Source organism: Histoplasma capsulatum, genomic scaffold (assembly GCF_000149585.1).
Source record: "Histoplasma capsulatum NAm1 scaffold_4 genomic scaffold, whole genome shotgun sequence".
Lineage (NCBI taxonomy): Eukaryota > Fungi > Ascomycota > Eurotiomycetes > Onygenales > Ajellomycetaceae > Histoplasma > Histoplasma mississippiense.
Window position 1 is genome coordinate 1,974,962 of NW_001813979.1, and position 23,092 is coordinate 1,998,053.

A 23,092-nucleotide genomic window follows, 5' to 3' on the forward strand; every position below is an offset into this window, starting at 1 on the left:
TGTTCAATTAATTTCACCGCAAGAGATTCAGTTTTGATTAATTCTGAAATATGAAACATTGTATTTATATAGAGATTATTATGAGACATGAAAAAGATTTAAAGATAATCTTATTCTTCTAATTTAAAAATTTTATATCTCTACTTGATTGATTTTTAAGATATTTTAATTGTGTATTTAAATTGTTTAAAGAATTGAATCATCATTTCATTAATAAAACGATTTGAATCTGAATTGTAGTGTTTTTAATATACTGTATGAAAGCTGAAGTATAAAGACTTTAATTTTTATATAAAAGAGAAAAAGAATTCTGATCTGTGAGAATTGGATATATGAATATATTTTTTAAACTGCCTAAATTATTTTTATTTCATATAAAATTTTAATGAATGAACCAGTTCTTGAATATCATTTCTATTTCAATAATCTTCAATTACTGAAGATTTATATACTCTCATATAAATAATCTGTTTAAAAAATAGTTTGATTTTTACAGAAGTAATTGAATGTCAATTCTGTAAATTGATAATTGAATTTTTTAATATCTGCATCTCTGCATAAACATTGATGAAATAGATAATATTCTGAATATCACATTCTGAAATATAGAGAGAGAATAAGATGTATGAATTTTGTAAATCAATATCATTAAATAAATTGACAACTGAAGAATGATGAGAAGATTTCATAAGTTTGAATTTAATACTTTTTAGAGATGAAATGTCTGCAAGAAAGTCACTGACAGATTGCTTTCATTTTACATTTGTTTTTATACTAACTCATAAAAAATATCAGTCAATCAATTAAAAAAAGCATTAAAAAATTGGAAATTATCTGTAGAAATCATATTTCTATTTCAGAGTGGATAGTGGTTGCATCTGCAGTGGATATGAGAAGATTTCAAGGTTGCAGAATGTATAGAGCAGAAAATGTGAGATAATGAAGTGGTATCAACAAATCAAATTACATAGAATTTAGTATGAGAAATTATTGATTGGCACTTCAGAGCTAACAGCTTAGTTGTTACACTAATAGTATTGCACTAATTGTATCCTAGTGGCCAGACGAGGGGATACCATGTATTCAATAAAATTGTAGAACAAAACACGTAAATGATGAGTAGGTGAGGCAAAGTCATGAAGAAGTGAAGCACGCACTCATCGCCATTTTCCCATAACATTATTTGTGCAAAATCAACTCAAGCAAACGACGAGGAGAAAAGGAAAAAATACGGTATTGGAGCTTTTACGGACTCGATAAATAGGATTCCTCGCCTCTGATTGGGCACGATGGTCACTGCAGGCAACGTGACATGGCCCATAATCGTAGTAGATCAAACTCTAACGCCCAGGATGCAGAAATCTTACTACTGATGAGATCAAAGTCCATACTGGCAGAGAACAACATTAAGGTGTTCTAATCATATGGAAATAATCTGTGCTTTGAGAGCTGCCGACCGGTGACCCGTATCTTACATTCTATTCTGTTATTGTTCTAATACTTCCTTCTGTGATCGGACTACACAGGCGGACTGAGTTCCTCCTTCACAAAAATCGGCCATCGCCACCTGCCCACACGCTCAGCGCCTAGTTATCGATTCTTTCTTTTCTCTTCTTCCTTTCCTTCCATTTCTCTTCCATTAATTATTACTTTTAATATAAACTCGTTTCCTGGCGGATATTTATTTCACGAGCTCCAGCATTCACAATTTGGCGGCTCATGCACGAATCCACCCAAACAAAACTCGACCATTCGTTCCATTCTCGTCTCTTCGTTGTCGCAACCCTTTGATACAAGTTTCCGATGCATTATTGATGAGGCTCCTAGCAATTGCTAATATTAAAATCGGTTTCATCAGCAACTCGGGTACGATAGTATTTTTCTTTTCTATATTTTTCTTTTAATTTCTTTTTCTTTTATTTATTTAATTTATTTTTCTTTCATTTCTCCTCATCTGCAGTCGTTTTGATGATACATGCATACTTATCCGGGGGACAACCGCAAGTTTTCCTGCAGAACTCCCCAACCATCTTAGTTCTACCCATGTTTAAAATCAACTGCATTTCGACAATATGACGACTTGTCGCTTTGCTCTTCTGATTTTGTCCGTCGCTCTTGTTTGTCTTGGTTTTACAAGTTCGCTTTTGTACAAGATCATTTTCTGCTTTGAAAATTTGTTATGTGATTCTGCCACGTTATTTTACAATAAGTTTCCCATTTTGTCATTGGCAGTGGTACTTGAGAATGAATACTGAGTTTCCCGATAGATAGGCACTTCTGTCATCATGTCATTTTTGGCTCAGGATGATATAAACATTGGTGCTGAAGGTGCTGAAGCGCCGAAATCTCCTTCATGTTCTTTTCGCTGGCAGCACTCGGATCCCCCAAGACCCTCGTCTGCTTCCATTCAATTCACTCCGGCTGTCAACAGCCGTTCATCTCTAAAATGCGTCTGGTGCGGTGAATTATTTCAGTCATCCGATGAGCCCACCACTTTGCCTGCTGAGGTGCTTAGAGAGCACATAGCTATCGCCCATCCTGAAGTTGCCAAACTTTCTCTGGTTGAGCAAGATGCCACAGATGAGACGCCTCCCACTGAATCTGTCCTAGATGAGGCTGAACAAACCAACCGTATCGAAGCATTTGCCCGCCAACGTGAGGCGGCAATTGTTGAAAGGCGCCTTGATTTGCTTTGGAATATCAATGCTGTAGAAAAGTTCACTGACGACTATGATGGAGAGGAAGAGGGTCTTCCATCATTTTGGAAAACTGCATTTGGCGATTTTGAACGCCCAAAGCCATATGAGCAAGAGACTGTAGCGAAGGGGAAGTTTCTACCAATCACGAAAGCTGAGATTTACATCGACATTTTGAAGGAACCAGAGTCACACACCACAGAAGAGCTTTACGCGATAACCGCGAATACGGCCCTAGCTCTCAGGGTGTGGCAGGATGAATACGTAGCCATTGACAAACTATCGAAACGTGCCACACGACGTTCATTGAAAAAGGTTGCGAATCCACGAAAGCTAGAAGAACCGCTTGTTTTTGAAGATAAAAAGGAAGCAATGCTATATGGATACAAACACGACCCCCGGGAATCAAAAATAGGATACCAGGACCCATTTCTTCAGGGAGGCTTCAAACCAACGCCAGCACAACTGAAAAGACTGAAACTCAACGCTGCAGAGTCTCCTAATATCGATGGTTGGACTCCAATTAAAATCAACGGTGTCGAGTATATTCCTGGAATCCGCCCGCCGTCCAAACCCGCTCCCAAGAAAAAACCCGTAGAAGTGGATACAGCAGATACCAGCGGTATTTCGAATGGTGTTGATCGTGAAGTGGATGGCCGTCCAAAGCGCATAACTCGGTTTGGTGGCTTCCGGCATCCTTTAACTCGAGAAACCTCCCAGGTTCAAACTGAACCGTCAAGCCCTGTCTCTGGGCCTACATCTGCGAAAGTTAAACGGTCAAAGTCACGCGCGACTTCAACGACGCCTCAACCGCCTTCACAACCCATTTCTCTGAAACCCTCTACGCCTACCACCCGCCCGATTCCACCCGTGAGATCATTAACAGTGAAGTTAGCAACGTCTGGGGCCCCAGCGATAACTACTCGGCCTGTAACACCCACCGCCACCGCCACCGTCCCTTCAAAACCACCAGTTACTGGGGAACGTGCTCCTACACCCCTTTACGAAGATCCACTCCTAGACCCCAAGAATCAACTTAAGATCCAACAGTCCAAGAATCCAAAGCGAACAGAGGCAATGATAATCCACTGGGCAAAATTTAACCATGAAGGCCGAACAAGAAATCCAAAGCGAACCAAAGCGCAAATGGAGGCAGATAAAGCTGAGGCAGAAAAGCAAGGGGGTGTCAAAGCTGGCCCTGGACGCAAGAGGAGGTCTATCTCGAAGAGTCGCGGAGCCGATAATCAAGATACTCCAGTTAAGAAGGCCAAACGCATTGCGAAAGGCACCCGAATACCCGTCACGCACGAAAAGGTTGAGCCACCAGAGCCTTACCACATTGTTCCACCACAATCTGAACTTCGGCGGCCTGAACATTTGATAAATCCATTAAGTGCCCCTACGCATCCGCAAGCCCGTTATAGCCCCTACGGTGGACAGGTGTATCAAATAAACTACCACCAGGGCAACCATCAATAGTTTAAACCTCTTTGTTTTTGACATCTTCTAAGCAATGTCGATTTCCAAAACATCGAAGACTAAAAATTGGGAAAATTAGGCCGGGGGTGATGTGTTCAGCGTTTCTGGCACCCACGGCGTTGGGAGCTTCGCTATTATCTTTCTGTGTATCATACCATATTGTCTCCCGTCAATATTGCTTGCTGTTTCCACTTGGACCTTTGGTTTCTTTGGTTTTTTTTCTTTTCGTTCAGGACCAATTTCTTATTAGCCATCCTTATGGTCTATGTATGTAAATAGTTGTTACCCCTTTCGGCTGCTGGATGCATTGATGGACGCACATCTCAGGAAGACTGGCCGTATGACCAGGACCAAGACTAAATCACAAAAACAAAATACCGCTGTTTATCTGTGTATTTATGATATTACATGAATTATTGTGATGGGCTCACCCCCCGAAAACTCACTCTTTCTCTTGCGCAACCAGCGTTTATTATCAACGCTAGCCTATCAACATTCAGCAGCCAATTCATGCACCGGTGCATCAACGATACCACATTTTTCCACCCCGAGATTCATCTTCATACAATATATTTTGTATAAATCATTTCTTACATTGTGTCATTATGTCTCTTTTCTGTCTTAATCAATTCATTCTTGTTTTGTATATCTAAATGGGTTAGAGCTGTGCGTTATATTAGAAAATTGATTGTCATAAATTATACACAACCTTATTATAGACTTAACTATTATATCTTATAATAATAAAATCAAGAGCTTTATTATAATAATTACAATTATAATCTAAGTATCTATAACTCAGACGAACTCGTTTTGCAGGTGGTAGTATCACGTGACTATAGTGTATTCCTGAATCGGCAAACCGTTTGACCCTTGACTTTTCCCATCAGAATCACAAAAACTATTATCCCTTTTTATAGCTTTTTCGACCTTTCTATAGGAATTTCCAAATAACGCATTTTTATCACCCTTTCATATTATTTGGCTCATCATCTAACATGGGTAAGAAGAAGCGTGGTCATCCGGACCTCGAGGAGCTCCTCAGTCGGCCCTGGTGCTATTACTGCGAGCGCGACTTCGACGACTTGAAAATTCTAATTTCTCACCAAAAAGCGAAACATTTCAAATGCGATCGATGCGGTAGGAGACTGAATACGGCTGGCGGTGAGGATTGTCCAACCTTGACTCTAGATCAGTGAACCGGCGACATCTTTGCTAACAATTATTGGAACCAGGTCTCTCTGTTCACATGAGCCAAGTCCATAAAGAGACATTAAGCGCTGTGGATAATGCTCTACCCAACCGGTCAAGTTTGGATATCGAGATATTTGGCATGGAAGGTGTCCCAGAAGATGTCTTGCAGGCTCATAATCAACGGGTCATGACTCAATATCAACAGGCTGAGGCGGAACGTCGTGCTGTGACTGGGAACCCCGCATCTGGAGCGCCAGGTGGTGGCAGTCAGCCTAAAAAACCTAAATTCGAAAGCCCTGCAGAATTGAAAAAAAGGCTTGCGGAACATAAGGCGAAGCTTGCGGAACAGGCGGCTGGAGGGAGCAGCGGTGATGAAACTCCTATTGGTGTTGGGCAGACAACTGCTGCTACATATGTGAGCATCTTCCGCGTATTTTCTAGCCAAATCCAATGTCTGAAACATTATCTTACACGCGTTGTAGGTTCCAACGACTCAGCATCCTACGAGCCAACAGCAGTTGAATGGCTCAAGTCAGCCGTATCATTACCCACAGCCCTATGGGCATACTGGCGCTGCTTATCAACAAGGTGCGACTTCGTTCCAGAAGCCACCAGATTACGCTTCTCCCACCTATGGTCAATACCCACCTACGGTACATCAGTACTCCACAACTCAGTTCAACCCTCCCCAAGTGTCACCTCAACATTACCCGCCCGCTACGTCGGCTTTGCCGCAGCGCCCGTTGGGTACAATACTCCACCAGTTAACAATTCAGCAGCAGCACGAACACTCCCGAACCCGAAACCCCTGCACAAAATAAGCCCCTTTTCCCTCTCGTCCTCCTAGTCTACTACTGCTCCTAGCCTTCCCCACGTCCAGTTTTGGAGCACCCCAAGTCAATGCTTTCCAGATGCAACAATTACACCATGGCCAACCTTCATATGGCTTAGAGCAATCCCAGAGTAGTCGAAGCCCTTCAGGACCTCATCTTGTTGGTGAACAACCCCCAACCTCAATCGACGACTTGATTTCAGGCGCGGCGAAGCAAGCGGAAGAAATGGCTGGTAAACCCCCAGCTACTACAGTGAAGCCAATTGACGGCGCCGGAGAGAAGCCAGCAAAGAAAGAGAAGGAAAAATCGAAGGCTACGAGAATGGTGTATTCTGATAACGAAATAAGCCCCGAGGAGAAAATGGCTCAGTTGCCTAGGTACGCATATCTTCCTGAACGGAAGGAGGAGACGGTCCTTGGGGACAACACTACTGCTGCAGTCGCGGGAATCAATACAGCTTCCGACCAATTGGTAAATCCACCCCAATAAAATAACTTCCCGCTTTCATTGTCTCCATCTATTCCAGATCCTGACGACCTTTTAAATGTGCTTCGATGTCAACCCGTCGCAACGGGCGGAATATATACTGGAGGAATGGTTGTAGCGTCTAGTTAAGTCCTTCGACACACCAAAATTCTACAAGACATGTATCCCTTAAATGCAGTGTCAGCATTGATCTTCAGCAACTGTGATGACCAGGCAGGTGCGAGTTTCTTAGAAGTCGGAACCGGGGTCAAATACAGCTGTTAACCTCTGACCTTTCAACCGGAGAAAGATATCGACTTCTCGTGGAGTCCTGCAAACCATAATACACCAAGCAAATGACATGGGAGATCTGGTCGGCGCTGGTGAGTCCGATTGCAAATCTTATTTAATGATTATCTTGTCGGTTGGAGGAGGGTTGCTTTCGAGCAAAATATGCGCAGCTAGGTTCATTCAAATGTTTTTTTTTTTTTTTTTTTTTTTTTTACTTAAACTTTTCTTTTTTTTTTTTTTTTTCCCCTTTCTTTCTTTATGCCGTTTAACTTCAGCATGTTTCATTTCGAGGACTTCAGAATGACCAACCAACCACTCATTTGGCAGAAAAAGCCGGAAACAAGGTTGGAGAAGTAGGGTTTACTTCTATGTTGAGTCAAAATAAAGGAAAATACGTCCCCTCGTCCCCGCGCCGTGATTAAAAGTGTTGAATGTAAGTTTCTTTTTTTACGATTGTCCTTGTAGAAACCAAATCTCCTCAGGTCGGGAAGGAAATAGAAAGGCCATGCAACACTATGGTTAGTCCTTATCAATTATGTCTTCTTTGAAGGTGCAAGGTTAGTTAATTGTAATTGTCCCACAGGCGGCGGGTGTGCAGGTGAGCGGCCGGGGGTTTCAAATTTTCGGCTGGAAAATCTTTGATGTGATTCAAACTCTCAACTATGATAGGATTCAAAGTTGAACGGAACTCGAAAAATTGCACACATAATTTTTGATCTCTGTTCAATATGGTGTGGCTAAAACTGCACACTCTGGTGTTTTAGTTGCGTGCTTCTCGGGGAGCTCTCTGCCGCGTATATTTCTTAAACTCTAATTCTCCAACTAACCCTCTCATCTAATCGCCAATTCTACAGAAGTGGCGTGAGTGTATTGATAATGTTGACAGTGAGTGTGTTTTAGTTGAGATGGAAATTCACTTGATAGATATTTTGAGCCCCATTCAACTGTTCATGTACTGTCTGTAAATAGTTTGTAAGATCTCTTGCCCCAGCCCTTGTGGGTGTTCCAGGAGATAGAAGAAAACCACTAGGTATTGATCACCCCTAAAGCCCTCTGAAAGGCACCTTGATTAAGAGGTGGAATAGTTAGCAATACTTTGATATAAGTATTCAGTTTAAATTCTTACTGTGAGCCAGAACTTTTTACAGGTTTTGCAGAGGGGTCATGCCAAGAGGCTGATTGATAAGCTAACTACATAAGTTCAGCATTCCTACTAACGTAATTCCCAAGCGAGCGAGCAGCCCAAGCGAGCGAGCAGCCAAATTCTTCCACCTACTAATTTACCTACTCATCCACTTCAACGCGCAATTATGCCACCAATTCGCTCTAAAGATGCTAGGAACTCTATAGAGATAGAGGGAAGACTTGAACTCGCGATAAATGCTATTAAAAAGCAGGAAATATCCTCTATTTCTGAAGCTGCACGCATCTTTAATGTGCCACGCTCTACACTTGGTCATAGACTCAGTGGTCGATCTTCACGGGTGAATTTACGCGCAAATTCACATAAATTAACTCCTGCTGAAGAGGATAAGCTTGTTCAATGGATCCTAGACCTAGCTTTACGAGGACTACCACCCCGGCCTGCATTTGTGGAGAATATGGCTAATCATCTTCTTGCCATACGGAAGCCTAGCCATACAAACCACCCTCCTCGCGTTGGCAAGAACTGGGTGTCAAATCTAGTGGCACGCCGTCCAGAGCTCCAATGCCGCTTCTCAAGACGCTATAACCATGATCGGGCCAAGTGTGAAGACCGCAGGATTGTGGAGGATTGGTTTAAGACCCTAGAGAGGGTAATGACTGAGCATGGGATTGTGTTTGAAGATATTTACAACTTTGATGAAGCTGGGTTTGCAATGGGGCTCTGTGCAACTACCAAGGTCATTACTAGTGCTGAGCACTACGGACGAGCAACTCTTATACAGCCTGTGAATCGTGAGTGGGTGACTGCAATTGAGTCAGTCAACGCGTCAGGATGGGCCCCTCCGCCGTATATTATCCTCAAAGGTCACAATATTCAGGAAGGCTGGTTTGACGGGCTGCCGGAAGGCTGGAGATTGGACGTTAGTCCTAATGGCTGGACCACAGATGAGATAGGAATCAAATGGCTTACACGGCTGTTTATTCCAGCTGCAAATCCACGCAGGGTTGGAACCCATATTCTTCTTATTCTGGACGGGCACGGCAGTCATCTTACTCCGGAATTTGACCAAATCTGCAGTGAGAATAAGATTATTCCTCTCTGCATGCCACCACATTCTTCACACCTTTTGCAGCCACTAGATGTGGGTGTTTTTGCACCTTTAAAGCGCGCGTACGGAACCCTAGTTGAACAGCGAATGCGGCTAGGATTCAACACCATTAAGAAGACAGATTTCCTAGATGCCTATCCTGCAGCACGTCGGGAAGCCTTCAAGGCTTCAAACATTCAAAGTGGGTTCAGGGCCACTGGAATAGTTCCATTGGATCCTCAATGCGTTGTTCAGCAGCTGAATATTCAACTCCGAACCCCTACTCCCCCAGCCAGCAGGTCAAGCAATTCAACGTCATCCTGGATCCTACAAACACCTAGTAACCCCCGGCAATTGCAGAAGCAGGTGAATAAGGTCAGAAATCTTATGGATCAGGATCAACCTCATGGGTTAGTGGAAGGCTTTGACCAAATAATCAAGGCCTGCGAATACGGGATGGTCAGCGCCATGGTTATGAAGAAGCAGTATGAGGATATTTTCAATGCAAATGAGAAAGAGAAGCAAAAACGCAAGAGGTCTACACGCAGGATCCCAAGTGCAGGGGGTCTAACTAGGAATGAAGCTCAGAATCTTATTATTCCTGCAGCTAAGCCCGTTGAACAGCCTGTTATTCAACATTCCGTACCTGCGGCCCCGGAGCCTAGACCCCGCATACGAGCGCCACAACGCTGCAGCAATTGCAATACTGTTGGGCATACAAGAATAAGATGTCCTCAACTTCATGTAATTTAATTTAATTTAATTAGTGGTTGGTGGGAGTAGATAATTTGATTTAAATTCTGGTTAGTTGAGATATGCTAGTTTTGCTGCTCGCTCGCTTGGGCTGCTCGCTCGCTTGGGAATTACGTTAGTTATCAGCTCCTCTGGAGCTATCAGAGTGCAAATGACATAAAATCAGTACAGGTACTTCTCCTCCCTCCAGCTCTCGCCTCCGCCACTCTTCCTTTATCATGCCCTGACTGGCGCCGAGCCATGCGGAAAGCTGCCCAATATGCCGATTACCGAAAGAACTCCGTTGCTTGTTGTCCTACTAGCTCCACCCCGCCGCCGATATCGTCATTCTACACTTCGTCGTGTTTGTACTCTCACCCTTGCTAGCATACTAGGTATCGCAGTGGTTCTTTTTCTTATCCCTTGCGCGGTCCTCCCTCGCGACCACGGATCAATATGGTCCTCTTGGCCCCACGGAAACGGCCTCAACTATACAACCTTGCAAGAGATCCTCCAGACCGTCCCAAGCCCAGAGAAGGCAAGGAATGGAGCAGATATTATACGTCGGGTCCACATTTAGCGGGCAAAAATCTGAGCCAAGGCCTTATGGACTCAGAAAAAATGGCAAGGAATATGGCCTTGAAACTAGCATCTCGTCATATGACATATACATCAACTACCCGGTCAGTCATAGATTGGCATTGATTGAAAAAAATAGGGAAAATATGACTGTGAAGTTTGAAGCCACTTTGAAAGAAGATATCTTGGCTAGGGATTCCACCACGGGCTTAAATGGTCGTATCCCTACTTTCCACGGGTACTCGGCAAGTGGGAATGTCACAGCCCGATATGTCTATGCCAACTTCGGAACGTATCATGATTTTGATGATCTGCTGAAAGCGAACGTAAGCCTCGAAGGGAAAATCGCCTTAGTGAAATACGGTGGTATCTTCCGTGGCTTGAAAGTGAAGCGTGCACAGGAGCTCGGGATGGTGGGCCTTGTTGTGTATTCCGACCCCCAGGCGGATGGCGATATAACTGAAGCAAACGGCTATAAGCCGTATCCGGAAGGCCCCGCTCGCAATCCTAGCGCGGTGGAGCGGGGTAGTGTGCAATTTTTAAGTTCGTCCCCTTCGAATCATGGTGTCTTTTTTTTTTTTTTTAGCTGCTAATCTGCCGAAGCCATTTCGCCCGGTGACCCAACGACCCCAGGATATGCTTCTACCCCGGGCTGTCCTCGCCAGAACCCGAATCACTCAATTCCGTCAATTCCCTCACTCCCAATATCGTTCAAAGATGCTATACCGCTTCTTAAAGCCCTCAATGGACATGGACCTGAAGCTTCCGATTTCAATGCGCACTGGCAAGGTGGCGGTCTTGGCCATAAAGGAGTAGATTACAATATTGGCCCAAGTCCAGAAAACGCTGTCCTGAATCTTTACAATGAGCAGGAGTACGTTACAACCCCAATCTGGAATGTAATCGGAGTCATCAAGGGCTCCATTCCAGATGAAGTCGTTATTATGGGTAATCACAGAGATGCGTGGATTGCAGGCGGGGCCGGGGATCCGAATAGCGGTTCCGCCGCTTTGAACGAAGTCATTCGCAGTTTTGGATATGCTATGAAGGCCGGTTGGAAACCCCTTCGTACCATCGTCTTTGCCAGTTGGGATGGCGAGGAATACGGTTTGATTGGCTCCACAGAATGGGTTGAGGAGAATCTTACCTGGCTCTCTAACTCCATAGTTGCGTACCTCAATGTCGACATGGCTACGAGTGGACATCATTTCACTGCACAAGCCAGCCCTTTATTAAAAAAAGCTATCTATGAGGCAACGGGCCTTGTCCTTTCCCCCAACCAGACCGTTAAAGGTCAGACTGTCCTTGACGTCTGGGGCGGCAAAATCTCCACGATGGGAAGCGGAAGTGATTTCACTGCGTTCCAGGATTTTGCCGGCATCGCCAGCCTCGATTACGGTTTTAGGTCGAGGGCTGGGGATGCGATATACCAGTATCATTCAAATTATGACAGTTTTGATTGGATGAATCGTTACGGCGACCCGAATTGGACATACCATGTTGCCGCTGCGAAAGTCTGGTCTTTAACAGCTGCGTACCTCGCAGAGAAACCTGTCTTGGGTTTGAACGCAACCGACTACGCCAATGGGTTAGCCACGTACTTAACTTCGGCGAAAGAGAAAGCAGCCACAGGATTCAGCTTCAAATCACTTGACGCCGCGATTGCGAAACTACGTAAAGCTGCAGTTGCTTTTGACGCATACACTGCATCACTGACAGCACAACTCGATGAAAATTTACCTTGGTGGCATTGGTGGAAGAAGATACGGCTTTTTTTCAAAATTCGCACTGCAAACGGCAAATATAAAAACCTGGAACGGAAATTCTTGCATCAGGATGGCCTAGATGGGCGAAATTGGTTCAAGCATGTTGTTTTTGCTCCGGGGCTGTGGACTGGATATTCCGGTGTGACATTTCCTGGCCTCGTCGAGAGCTTGGAGAGTGGTAATTTGGATAATGCTAAGGTACGGTGCTCACTTTTATTTTGACCAAACGGCATTATTATACGAAGATCAACATTTTGGTTTACTAGGGCTATATGCTAATATTTTTGTTGGCTGGGCATTTTAGAAATGGAGAGATATTATTAAGGAGAAAATTGACGAAGCCACGGCGTTGCTGATGTGATGATACTTTTCAATACAAAATAAGAGTAAAGCTTCAGGTTTAACAACTGGTACGAAAAGGCTCCAAACGTCACAACCGCGCCCCTTATTCGGCTTAAAATCGAATGGTTTTTGCCTCCAGGTTTTCAGTCCTTCACGATTGTATGACTTCTAATTTTGGTTCTGTTAATATGCTGTTGGTAAATTCCATCTCCAATACCCAATCCATTTACCTGGATACAAAACGGAAAACTGTTCGGTATCTGTCTGACTTTGATACCAGTATTGGCTAAAAACGAAAATATTGATGTTTTCTTGCAACTTTAAATTATTTGGATATCCCATATCCCGGCTATTTAGCAATATATGTCTGTTGCTATGATTTTTCAATTCGTTCTGTACTGATCATCTATGGACATCTAATTAAACGCACATACTTTTTGCATTAAATATACTCCAAATCAACACACGATGCCCTGTAGATCCTCCCGGGGCTGCTCTACTATATTTGAGGAAAAGGAAATTGGACAGTAAATGAAAGGTTGTCCATGTATAGAGTACATGTACCTTGGTTTAAACTTGTAAATGCATCAACCCAGCCATTCGTCTTATGGTTTAGTTCGGTTCGTTAAATTATATCGCTTGCACACAGGTGAGTATTCAGGCTTAGGACTGCTCTTATCGGCGGTCCAGTCTCGGAAGAATCACGTTAGTTGCTTTTCAGTTACTTTTTCGATTGGCCCCCCCGGGACGTGTTGGGATAGAATATCGCTTGGGCAGCCTTCAATCTGCACTTTCAGCAAACATGCCTCTCCGGTTTGAGAAGTCGCGAAAAATTGTCGATTACGAAGGGATCTTCCTGTCCATTCAGTCATCCTCTTGCCCGTTTCGGTGCCCACACCATGCCACCAGCCGGGTGTGATCGCCTTGCCGATTTGCGCTGACAAATGCTCTCTCTAACGGCTCTTCCTTTCTTCATGGTCTCGCGTTCTTCCCACGGCCCGGTTTCTCTTTAGCTACCACGATGGGAATGGAAAACCTCGCCTCTCTCTTCAGTTCCATTCGCATTTCTAAGTCCACTATCGTCGTCATCACCAGCGTCCCCGCTCTGATTAAGATGGTCATCCTCTTTCGACCAAAATACTGGTAGCGCACTTAAACTCGCGAGAAACGCCAAGGTCCACCAGGGCAAGATCATATACCCTTTCTTAACACCTAGAGAAAACGTTCCCCCGAGGGTTGCTGGACCTATCGCCTTTCCGACTGCAGATGCGCCCGTTGCAACCCCGTTCAAAGTCCCGAGAATACTCACGCTCTTGGCGGAGTTGGTTAGTAGGATTATGCAGCACGGGAATGCGAACACGACACAGGCAAGTTTAGAGCACATAAGTAGGAATGCTGCTATCTGGCGGGAAGCGTTGGACGGGAAAAGCACCGTAAAAGGCGCCAAGAAATAGGTTATTGGAAAAACCACCGAAACGACTTTTAGGCAGTTGAGGACGCCATAACGGTGAGCGGCGCGAGGGAATATGAAAAACTGGGTTAACATGCCAATTATGGCGTTGATAGTGTAGAGTATACCGATTTGTTGAGCGTCTGAGGTAAATTTAATAAGTACACAAGAGAAAATGACCGCGGTGGGGGGGGGGGGGGGAAAGAAAGAAAACAAATACACATACCAATGCCAAAACCTCCAGAAAACTTGAACGGAAGCTTCACGTCTGGATTGTTTTTGTAGTCCTGTAGCTTGTGGTTTAAAAATACGGGAAATACGGAGTCGAATGCCACAGTATGCATGGACATAGTGGAATAAGCCAACAAAACGAGATTTGACTGGGGGATCAGTATCTGTGACCATGACAAATTTGGAGTGTGTTTCTTTTGGCCTTCATCGCCTCCTTGCGTCCGAGTCGAGGGAGGAACGAGGAGCGGTGTCGTCTCATCTTCCTCGCTGACCAAGATGCCACGCGGGGTCTTCTGCTCCTTTCGCCTCGCGAAAGGCCTTGTGAGTATTTTCCCCAAAGCTAAGCCCCAATCCTGATGGCCCTTTTTCGATGCGAGGGTTTCCTAACTCAAGTAGATAAGTATCAACCATGTCACCCGGAAGTGAGCCAAGGAGGAAAGGAAGTGGAGAAACACGCACTTGAAGAAATAAAAGACCCGTAAATATCCCAATAATAAAGAAGACCGATACGGCCATGTTGGGTAGTGCATAGGGATACTTCTTGAAAAATGTGCTATCGCCAAATTGTTCCTTGTGTCGTCTAGCAGGGTTAGCCAAAGCCCCGCCGAATCCAGGGCCGAATATGCTGCCAATCGTCCACACCAGGGGCATTATGCTGAAGGCGCGCGGTTGCAGTTCCTTCTCCGGGACCAGTTCCGCGACAACGGTCCGGATGATGCCCACATTTCCATTTCCCAACCCAACACAGGCCCGTGCCAGAATGGCCATGGGTAACGAGGTTGAAAATCCAAACATCAAACTGAAGGTCATTGTGATGCAGAGCCCCGAAATGATGATGGGTCTTCGACCGATTCGATCAGATGCCGCACCCCACGCTACAGCTGTGAGCCCTTGGCAAACTGAAAATATTGCAGAGGTCAATCCGACCCATTTGGCGACTTCGTTGTCACTGACTCCGAAACTGCGTACCATTTCGGGCTGTATGGGGGTTTGGTAGGCGGTTATCAGATACAAGTCCCATGGTCATATAATAAAGGTGGTTGATTCGAAGGAAATAGTAGGGGTATGAACATATATAATAAACCCATGTAGAATACACGATCTGCAATTCGCAGTTCGCCATTCTCCATATTCTTTTTTGATTTGAGTTAAACTCAAAAGTAAACTCCTCCAAAATGCAGTAGGCTAAAAGGACGAAGGGAGCGTACATACAAGATATGGAAACACGGAGGTGAAAATAACTGGAAAGGTATAACACAGATCAACATCTCAACTCCATAGCTTTGCAAGTATTCCTCCCATTAAATCAACACAAAGCAATATAGATGCCTTCTTCTAAGGGAAGAGGGGTAGGGACAATACCAGGCTCTGCGAATCGACAAATTGCTACAACGAAGTTCAGTTAGTTATTTGTTTGGTATTTAATTATATGATAGGACCATCTTTTCTGCATGAATTTATTATATGCTGACATACACAATACTATAAATTGTTGCACTGGCAGTTTCGGCTTTTGTGTTTTGGTATCCATGATGTCTGATTAGACAATTAAATAATGATAATAGTTGTGCCGTGCATTTGGCAAATCCAAAAAAGTGCTGTAAGCGTGAATTTTTACAGTTCCGCTTTTTTTAGATTTGGGATGAATCGCATTGAAAAGATATCAATGGATGTTTTTAACGTTAAGCGTTCGCCCGTCCATGGGAGAGGAAATAGAAACGAGGGGGAAAGCGACCACAGTGAGGTTGAAAGGTTGAAAGGTTGAAACAGGATGATAAAAAGGCTGAAACTCGGAAACGATCGAAGACCCAGGGAATAGGAGAAAGTGATTTGTAAGAGTTTAAGAGTTAAGAGTCATAGCTAACTAACTAACCCCATGCCAGCGTGCATGCTATGGTTCGGCTTTAGTTGATGCTCTTTTGCTTGCTTGCTTGCATATTCCTGCCAAGCCGGGTTGGATCTTTGATACCGGTGCTCCACCGGAATTTTATGAGAGAATAACCGAGTCGTTCCTGTCCAGCATGATGGATGTATTCCCTTTCTCAAGAATGATGATTTCAGGTGCCATATATTCGGTCTTAGGGTGGGTGACCTATCATTTTTCTATTTAAAAAGGGTGTATTAGTTGTAATGTCTCCCCTATGGATTATAAGTGCCTCATCCAAATAAATGGCTTTTCGTCGCCCCCCCGATGTATCATCTCTTCTCTCTTGAATGTGGGGGGGTGGGATGGCGTAGTGGTAAGCGCTGTTCATGGAACGCTTCTCAAGCAGGCACTTGGTGCTGGGGCCACCACTGCTGAGTGACAAGGGACTGCTCAGTATTGAAGAACAACAACAACAAATATCCCTCTTGAATGTTCGCTCCAGTCTCTGACATATATGACGCTGTACTTCCATAGACCATAGTTAATTTAATCATATCATTCACATTTCACCATATTTCCTGTATGTAATTACTACAGGACTATGACAATCCCCGAGTTTCTTCATTATGGCACTTGCAAGTGTTGATGTTTAAAAGGGCTGGATAATATTTCCATGCGAAAGTATTCCTACCAGCGGCCTCCACGCAGCAGCTTTCCACCACTTGATCTTCCAATTCTCACACTACATATCTGACCCTTGAGGATATCGCGAGCTGGTGAGACACAAACCTACAAATTATTGAATGTTTGACCTGGAATATATTTCTAATGAAGGTTTCCTTTGTTTTAGAAGGATAATAACGTTCAGGCCTGCTTAAAGAGCTCTGGAGATGCACAAACCAAACGCTTCGCTGTTATAGGCTTCCCTACAATCCATGGCATTGGGTTCAAACATGCTAGGTGTTGGGTCAGATTTTGGCCATGGATCTACAACATGGTTGGTTAGTGAAATGTAGGGCCTGAGAAAATATGAAATAAATAAAAATAGAAAATAAAACTTGTTAACTTAGAGATAGGAGAGTTGGCTGATGTTGTGCGTTGTTCTAGCCACACCGAAGATTTTCCAGCGAAAACACTCCGAATCAAACTGAGAATGCCCAATTCAACGGTACGCTCGTATGTGACATAATATCGACATTTGCAGCAATAATTAAACATTCGCAATCACGAGCCAGGGTTCAAAATTACTAGCAATGAAGCTAGGTGAGGACAATAGCAAGGAATTTCAAATTCATGGACCCTACAGCCACGCAGAAGCTTATTTCTCTGGTGAAGATTTCACAGCAAACTCTGTAAAATTAACTTCCGTTTGAGCCGATTTTTTGTTGTTCTATCAATGCGAGTTTTCTGACCCCGTAACAAGCATATTTTCTCTCTGCACCCGCAGAAGAAGGTATCAGTTGGGCTCTAAGACCTTCTACTTTGCTGCAATTGTTCTTCTCTTTGTTTCATAAAGTAAGTTCTTCCATGGAGGAAAACCACTTGGATCGACGGAGAATTCTTTTTAGAGGTGCTAGACCCATCATGGCTTGGAGGCTAAGAATCACCATAAACTAGCTTCTGGCAACAATTGCAACCTCAAAGGGTGGAGTGAAAATGGGATTGCACCCATTCCTTGGTATTTTTGCAATCGATGTGCCTGGATGTCGCCCAAATTTCGACTAGACAGGAGCCTAAGCAGCTTTTGCAAGCAGGACTCTTATCTCCCGAGGCACCTGATTCGCAACTCTATGCCACCAAGTCGTTTCACATCCACCCATCCCCAGCGAAAACATCTGGAGATGTCTGTCATAGCATTTGTCTCCGCGATTATTGCGTACTTTCGGACAAAGCGTTTCGGTAAACGGCTATCCTCAAATAGTGAACAACGCAAGGCCACAATGAGAGTCTTAAAGTGGGATAATACCGACCCAGAGTCGTTGCCGATAATTCCATCCTAGCCCTAGGAGGAATGCGACAACAATACAAAATTGCGGGACAGTAAATGCTCCAGAGGGTATTCATATGCCGTTGGCGTCCGCCATAGCCGCACTGTATTATCCCATTATCAAAAAGGTTGAAAAGAAACCGAATGACATTTAGATTTCTTTAGCATAACTAACAGATTTTCTTTTCCCTGAAAACGGCTCCTCTTCCAGGAGACAACAAACCTTACCTCAGCTACTTCAGACGGCCTTTCAAGGGCTCGCAGGCCATGCAGCTTACTTTTGAGCTGTAAATAGCCATATGAAGGATTTAGCACTGGCGTGAAAGTTATTTTGGCACTTTTTTTTTCATTGTTTGATCCAGTTCCGCTCCTGGCCCAGGTATAAATATCAGGAGCCCTAGGAGTTTGTCGATCAAAAAATCATTTCTTCCCGGACTTTGCGCTCTTCCAATCCTTACGCCATAAAAATAAAGCTGGGAATTCCAGGCTGGAAAGTAAACCGATACGAGCCTTATGTTCTTTCCTTGGCCATGGGGTTTGTGGATAGCTATATTACCTTGACCATTTTCGGTGTCGGTCTTCTACTTGTACGTTTAATCCTTATCCATTTGAAGGATGCCTAGAAACCTCTGACAAATCTTTCGCATTGCGTTTTTCCGAGTGATTATATATAGTACGTCGTGGGAAATGCGATATATAACATTTACTTCCACCCCCTAAGTAAATTTCCAGGTCCAAAGTACTTGGCTGTGGGTAGAATCCCCATAACTTTGGCGACCCTCCGCGGCCAGAAGGCACAATTTCGCTTTAATGCTCACAGAAAGTATGGGGACATTGTGCGCGTCGCTTCCAATGAGCTTAGTTTCGCACATGCTCAGGGATGGCGTGATATCTACGGCACTCAGGCCAAACTCCAAATGGCCAAACCTGCTAGCGGTATAGAGGAGCAAGAAGGGGCCCAGTCTGTTGTCACCGCTGAAGGAGACACCCACGTGCGGCAAAAGCGGATGTTGGCCACCATGTTCACTGAGAGAATACTGAAGGAAAAAGAGTCCCTTTTCATCAGCCATGAAAAATAGATGGTAAAGCGATGGGCGAGGCTTGAAGGACAACCAGTTGCTTCAGGTGATTGGTATAACTTTACCACGTTTGATGTGATGAGCGACCTCGTCTTTGGCGAACCGATCGGAATGCTATCCAATTCTGAATACGTACCTTGGGTTAGGTCCATTCACGGGTTTCTGAAAGCGTTTGCTTTCATAACAGTGCTAAATGAATACCGATGGTTTCGAGTTCTTTGGGCATTCTTTCCTTCGAAAATCCTCAACTCTCTACGAGAAACTCATTTCCTCTTCACCTCCCAAAAGGTGGAGCATTACCTGCAACTTGACGAAAAAACCCGCGCGGGCATGATGGGACACCTCTTGGACGGAGGCAGCCGCAAGGGCCTCAATTTGGGGGAACTCCACACAAACGCCCCCATTCTCATTTTCGGTGGCAGCGAGACTTCCGCCACCCAGCTCCGCTCCCTTAGTTTCCTGCTTTTCAAGAATCCCGAAAAATTAGGAAAATTGATATCCGAAATTCGGTCTGCGTATACTTCATCTGACCAAATCACATACGATTCACTCCTGGAGCACACCTACCTCAATGCCTGTATCGAGGAAGGGCTGCGATATTATCCGCCTTGTTCCAATGGATTGCCAAGAATAGTTCCAAAAGGTGGTACAACTATTTGCGGCGAGTTCGTTCCTGGCGGTACGAATGTTTCTGTTGCAACATATGCACTCTTCCGCTCACCTAAATACTTCATCCAACCGGATTCTTTCATCCCGGAACGGTGGCTTCGCGAATCCGAAGGAGGAAGTGCTGTCTTTGCAACGGATCAAAAGGGAATTGCCCTTCCGTTTAGCTATGGCCCGCATAATTGCCCCGGCAAAAAGTATGTTGTTTACTTTACTTCTCGGAAGAAGTACAGTCAATCTCTCTATGCTTGCAGTTTTCTCCGGAGCCGATACTTATGACATACTAATTTGATTCACAGGATGGGCTACTTCGAACTGCGACTTATTCTAGCCAAAGTTCTATGGCACTTCAACTTGAAACTTCTGCCCGAAGATGATGGTGCAGAGGACTCCTGGGACAATATGCGGAATTATCAAACATGGTCGAGACGTCCGCTTAAGGTATCAGCAAAGCCCGTCAGGAGATGACAAAATGTTTACTTCCCGATACTTTACATAATGCCATTTCCAGTGCTTTTATATCTTATTGTAAATATTGGGATACTTTCTGCTAGAATCAGAAAATGTCAATCATTTCCCATCTTACTTGCGGGGGGGATTTGCGTGGTCATTTGCTAAATAAGTGAATATGGGTGTGTTGATGACTTTTAACATTTGGCCTGTTTCTTCCACCGTTTTGTTTTTCCCTGTACATCAAGGCATGGGCTCTACGACTTTGCTCACGATGTATTACATGTGTGGGCAGTTCCGGCAAAATCTCCAATATGGTTAAATAGAAGGTTGGCAGCAAGTGAAATGTGTGGAAAATTATCACCAAAGAAAGCTGGCCCACTACACCCTTGCACACAGCAACTTGAATATTTTAGATGACTAAATGGAATGAAGAAAAGTGAAACGCATATAGACGTAAAAACAAAGAAAATTGCCGCTTGGCAAGCTAAAGGTGATATCACAGAAACAATAGCCAAGAGCCGAAACAGGTGGCGTTTCTTAGTTATTGTTCAGAAAGTAACTAACTATTCAGAACTGAACCCTTTCTCTGTATGGTGATAATTTAGTGATAAGTTTACGATTATAGTGAGCTTTGTCCTCATGTGACTGCAACCAGGAATGATTTTCATCAAGATTATTTTTCCCAGTAATCGAAGCAAATTGAACGTTGATGTGAAGTCTGAAATGAGCTAACCGTTATAATAGTGTCATAGGTATCCTAAATCTAATCTGCATAAAGAACGAACATGAAAGACGACAACCCAGGATAACAACGCAGAGCAGGAGGAACTCATAACACCTTCCACACTTGATCTTAAAGCTCGAAACAGGTGTCGACTCTATGAGCGGTAAGGGAGTTAGAAAGTAAGTAAACCTTGGTGCACATGCACGTAGTGTTGGACTGTAGAATTTCTGATGCGTTTATTCAAGCCAATCCCGAGCACGGATAGTACCCATCCCGGTACCTTCAGCCATATCCATTCGGAACTCACGTACAACTTGGTCCCAATCATCCCACGATGGTTCGTACATTAAAGAATGGGCATCAGAGCCAAGGATCGGCTCTTGGCTTTGTGGGGGTTGCTGAAGGAACGGTGACATTCCAGCAGCAGCAGAATAATGAGAGAAAACATCTCCTGGCTCCCAAAATGGGACAGACATAAGCGGTGGTTGTACATTTTGCTGTATGGGAGTAACCGAGGTTTGGATATCGAACGGGCTGTAGGATACTTTATCTAGATCCGTATTCATTCCCGAAGATAATCCATAAACGTTATTATTGATTTTTCCTTGCACCTGTAATGCAGGCGATATATGTTCCGAACTGCGTTCGGATCGAGGTTGCAAATGATCATCAATCGAGCCAAGAGGTTTGCCATCATATGCCCCTTCATCTCTATCTTGAATCTGAGTTTGAAGTTGCTGTAATTTGGTTCCACGGATTTGTGTCGCCCGCTTCATAAGTTTGTTAATAGCCCTCCAAATCACTCCTTTTCTCTCTTGGAGGTTCCAAATTTCGTACACCGAGTTTATCGCATGCCAGGCGCGGTCAACAGCCGGAGAAATGGGTCGTACACAAAGTTCAGACAACAAAAATGCGACAGAGCTCCATTGAGTATGAGTTCTAAATAACCAGCTCCATTTCTTCGTGTTCTCGTTAGTCTGCAGTAAACAAGAAAATTCGACGACGTCAATAGAGGCCAAGAAGAGGCGATTGTGCTTCTCATCAGCAAACCCAAATCTCCTGTTCTCTATCCCACTTAGCGGCTCGTGGATTGTGAGCCACAATCTGGTAAGAGCAAGACGGACTATCGTTGCACACACCCAAAGTATCGGCGTAGTCATGGTGCAATGCTGTACATATCTTTCTTCCATTCGTTTACTCAGTTCCAGAATTTGTTTTTGCCTGTCTTCTAGCGACATATCAGTCCTGGATCTGGAACAATCCACGCTAGGAGGGATGAAACTAAGTCTCCGGGCACTTGCAATGATTTCACAGCGAATGAGATGGAAAGTTAATTCTGTACATTCCACCCGCTCCTCAGGGGGTTCTGTTGATTCTTGGCAAATATCATCGTCGTTAATATTCAGCGGAATTCGTGCATCGTAGAATGGTTCGTAGATGAATGGATCACAACCGTGGTCTTCCGCCACCTGATAGTCAAGCAAACAAATATGCCACCAGAGGCGGCGCCGCATTTCTGTTTCGAATGGCTGTAATCCAAATGTTGACCCGTCGCGATGTACCCCGAGTCCTTGAGCCAACCTGACTACAATGGCTACCATTGACAATACATAGCGCGAATCATCTTGCCGCCTCACGCACAACAAGAAGAGGAGAGTAGCTTGGAGAAGAACTACACTTTGACAATTTAGGAGGTTTGCGCGCGCCATTGCCTGCTCCATTGCAAGTCGGGATCGTGAGAGCATTATATGACGCTCTTCTCCCAAAATCGATACGCATTGCGAAGAATCCATGCTTGTGATTGCCGCATAATATACGGCAAACATTGCTGCTTCGGTATTTTTGTTCAATGAATCTAAAGCTATTGTGAGCCCTGAAATAGAACTTTCGAAGAGTGAGTTTATGAAATATGGGAACCCATGGTGCCACATTCTCCAGATAAACATCCTCACAAAAGAAGCCTTTGATCAGGCGAGGATGGATATTCTCGTAGGGTTTTGGTCTAGTGAGCAAAAAACCGAATA

At 44.2% G+C, this 23,092-nt stretch overlaps 7 protein-coding genes across 7 annotated transcripts; 5 read left to right on the forward strand and 2 right to left on the reverse strand.

Annotated features, from left to right (window-relative positions):
- Positions 1–2,285: 2,285 nt before the first annotated feature.
- HCAG_04591 (predicted protein) lies at positions 2,286–4,175 on the forward strand (the record flags this gene model as incomplete). Its single annotated transcript, XM_001540701.1, has 1 exon — positions 2,286–4,175. The coding sequence occupies one exon, from the start codon at positions 2,286–2,288 to the stop codon at positions 4,173–4,175; it is 1,890 nt and encodes a 629-aa protein (XP_001540751.1).
- A 998-nt stretch (positions 4,176–5,173) lies between these two features.
- HCAG_04592 (conserved hypothetical protein) lies at positions 5,174–6,691 on the forward strand (the record flags this gene model as incomplete). Its single annotated transcript, XM_001540702.1, has 4 exons — positions 5,174–5,315; positions 5,411–5,784; positions 5,852–6,116; positions 6,234–6,691. 4 exons carry the CDS (start codon positions 5,174–5,176, stop codon positions 6,689–6,691), a joined length of 1,239 nt encoding a protein of 412 aa, XP_001540752.1.
- A 1,868-nt stretch (positions 6,692–8,559) lies between these two features.
- Positions 8,560–9,533, forward strand: HCAG_04593 (conserved hypothetical protein; the record flags this gene model as incomplete). Its single annotated transcript, XM_001540703.1, has 2 exons — positions 8,560–9,394; positions 9,451–9,533. The coding sequence occupies 2 exons, from the start codon at positions 8,560–8,562 to the stop codon at positions 9,531–9,533; spliced, it is 918 nt and encodes a 305-aa protein (XP_001540753.1).
- Positions 9,534–10,380: 847 nt separating this feature from the next.
- HCAG_04594 (conserved hypothetical protein) lies at positions 10,381–12,630 on the forward strand (the record flags this gene model as incomplete). The annotated part of the gene is made up of 4 exons (XM_001540704.1): positions 10,381–10,607; positions 10,643–11,046; positions 11,107–12,467; positions 12,574–12,630. The coding sequence occupies 4 exons, from the start codon at positions 10,381–10,383 to the stop codon at positions 12,628–12,630; spliced, it is 2,049 nt and encodes a 682-aa protein (XP_001540754.1).
- Positions 12,631–13,620: 990 nt separating this feature from the next.
- HCAG_04595 (conserved hypothetical protein) lies at positions 13,621–15,823 on the reverse strand (the record flags this gene model as incomplete). The annotated part of the gene is made up of 6 exons (XM_001540705.1): positions 13,621–14,204; positions 14,288–14,675; positions 14,752–15,270; positions 15,505–15,533; positions 15,655–15,678; positions 15,769–15,823. The coding sequence occupies 6 exons, from the start codon at positions 15,821–15,823 to the stop codon at positions 13,621–13,623; spliced, it is 1,599 nt and encodes a 532-aa protein (XP_001540755.1).
- Positions 15,824–16,433: 610 nt separating this feature from the next.
- HCAG_04596 (predicted protein) lies at positions 16,434–20,359 on the forward strand (the record flags this gene model as incomplete). The annotated part of the gene is made up of 8 exons (XM_001540706.1): positions 16,434–16,532; positions 17,010–17,156; positions 17,267–17,327; positions 17,777–18,058; positions 18,358–18,433; positions 18,868–19,138; positions 19,226–20,088; positions 20,191–20,359. 8 exons carry the CDS (start codon positions 16,434–16,436, stop codon positions 20,357–20,359), a joined length of 1,968 nt encoding a protein of 655 aa, XP_001540756.1.
- Positions 20,360–21,304: 945 nt separating this feature from the next.
- HCAG_04597 (predicted protein) lies at positions 21,305–22,894 on the reverse strand (the record flags this gene model as incomplete). Its single annotated transcript, XM_001540707.1, has 1 exon — positions 21,305–22,894. The coding sequence occupies one exon, from the start codon at positions 22,892–22,894 to the stop codon at positions 21,305–21,307; it is 1,590 nt and encodes a 529-aa protein (XP_001540757.1).
- Between the last annotated feature and the right edge of the window lie 198 nt (positions 22,895–23,092).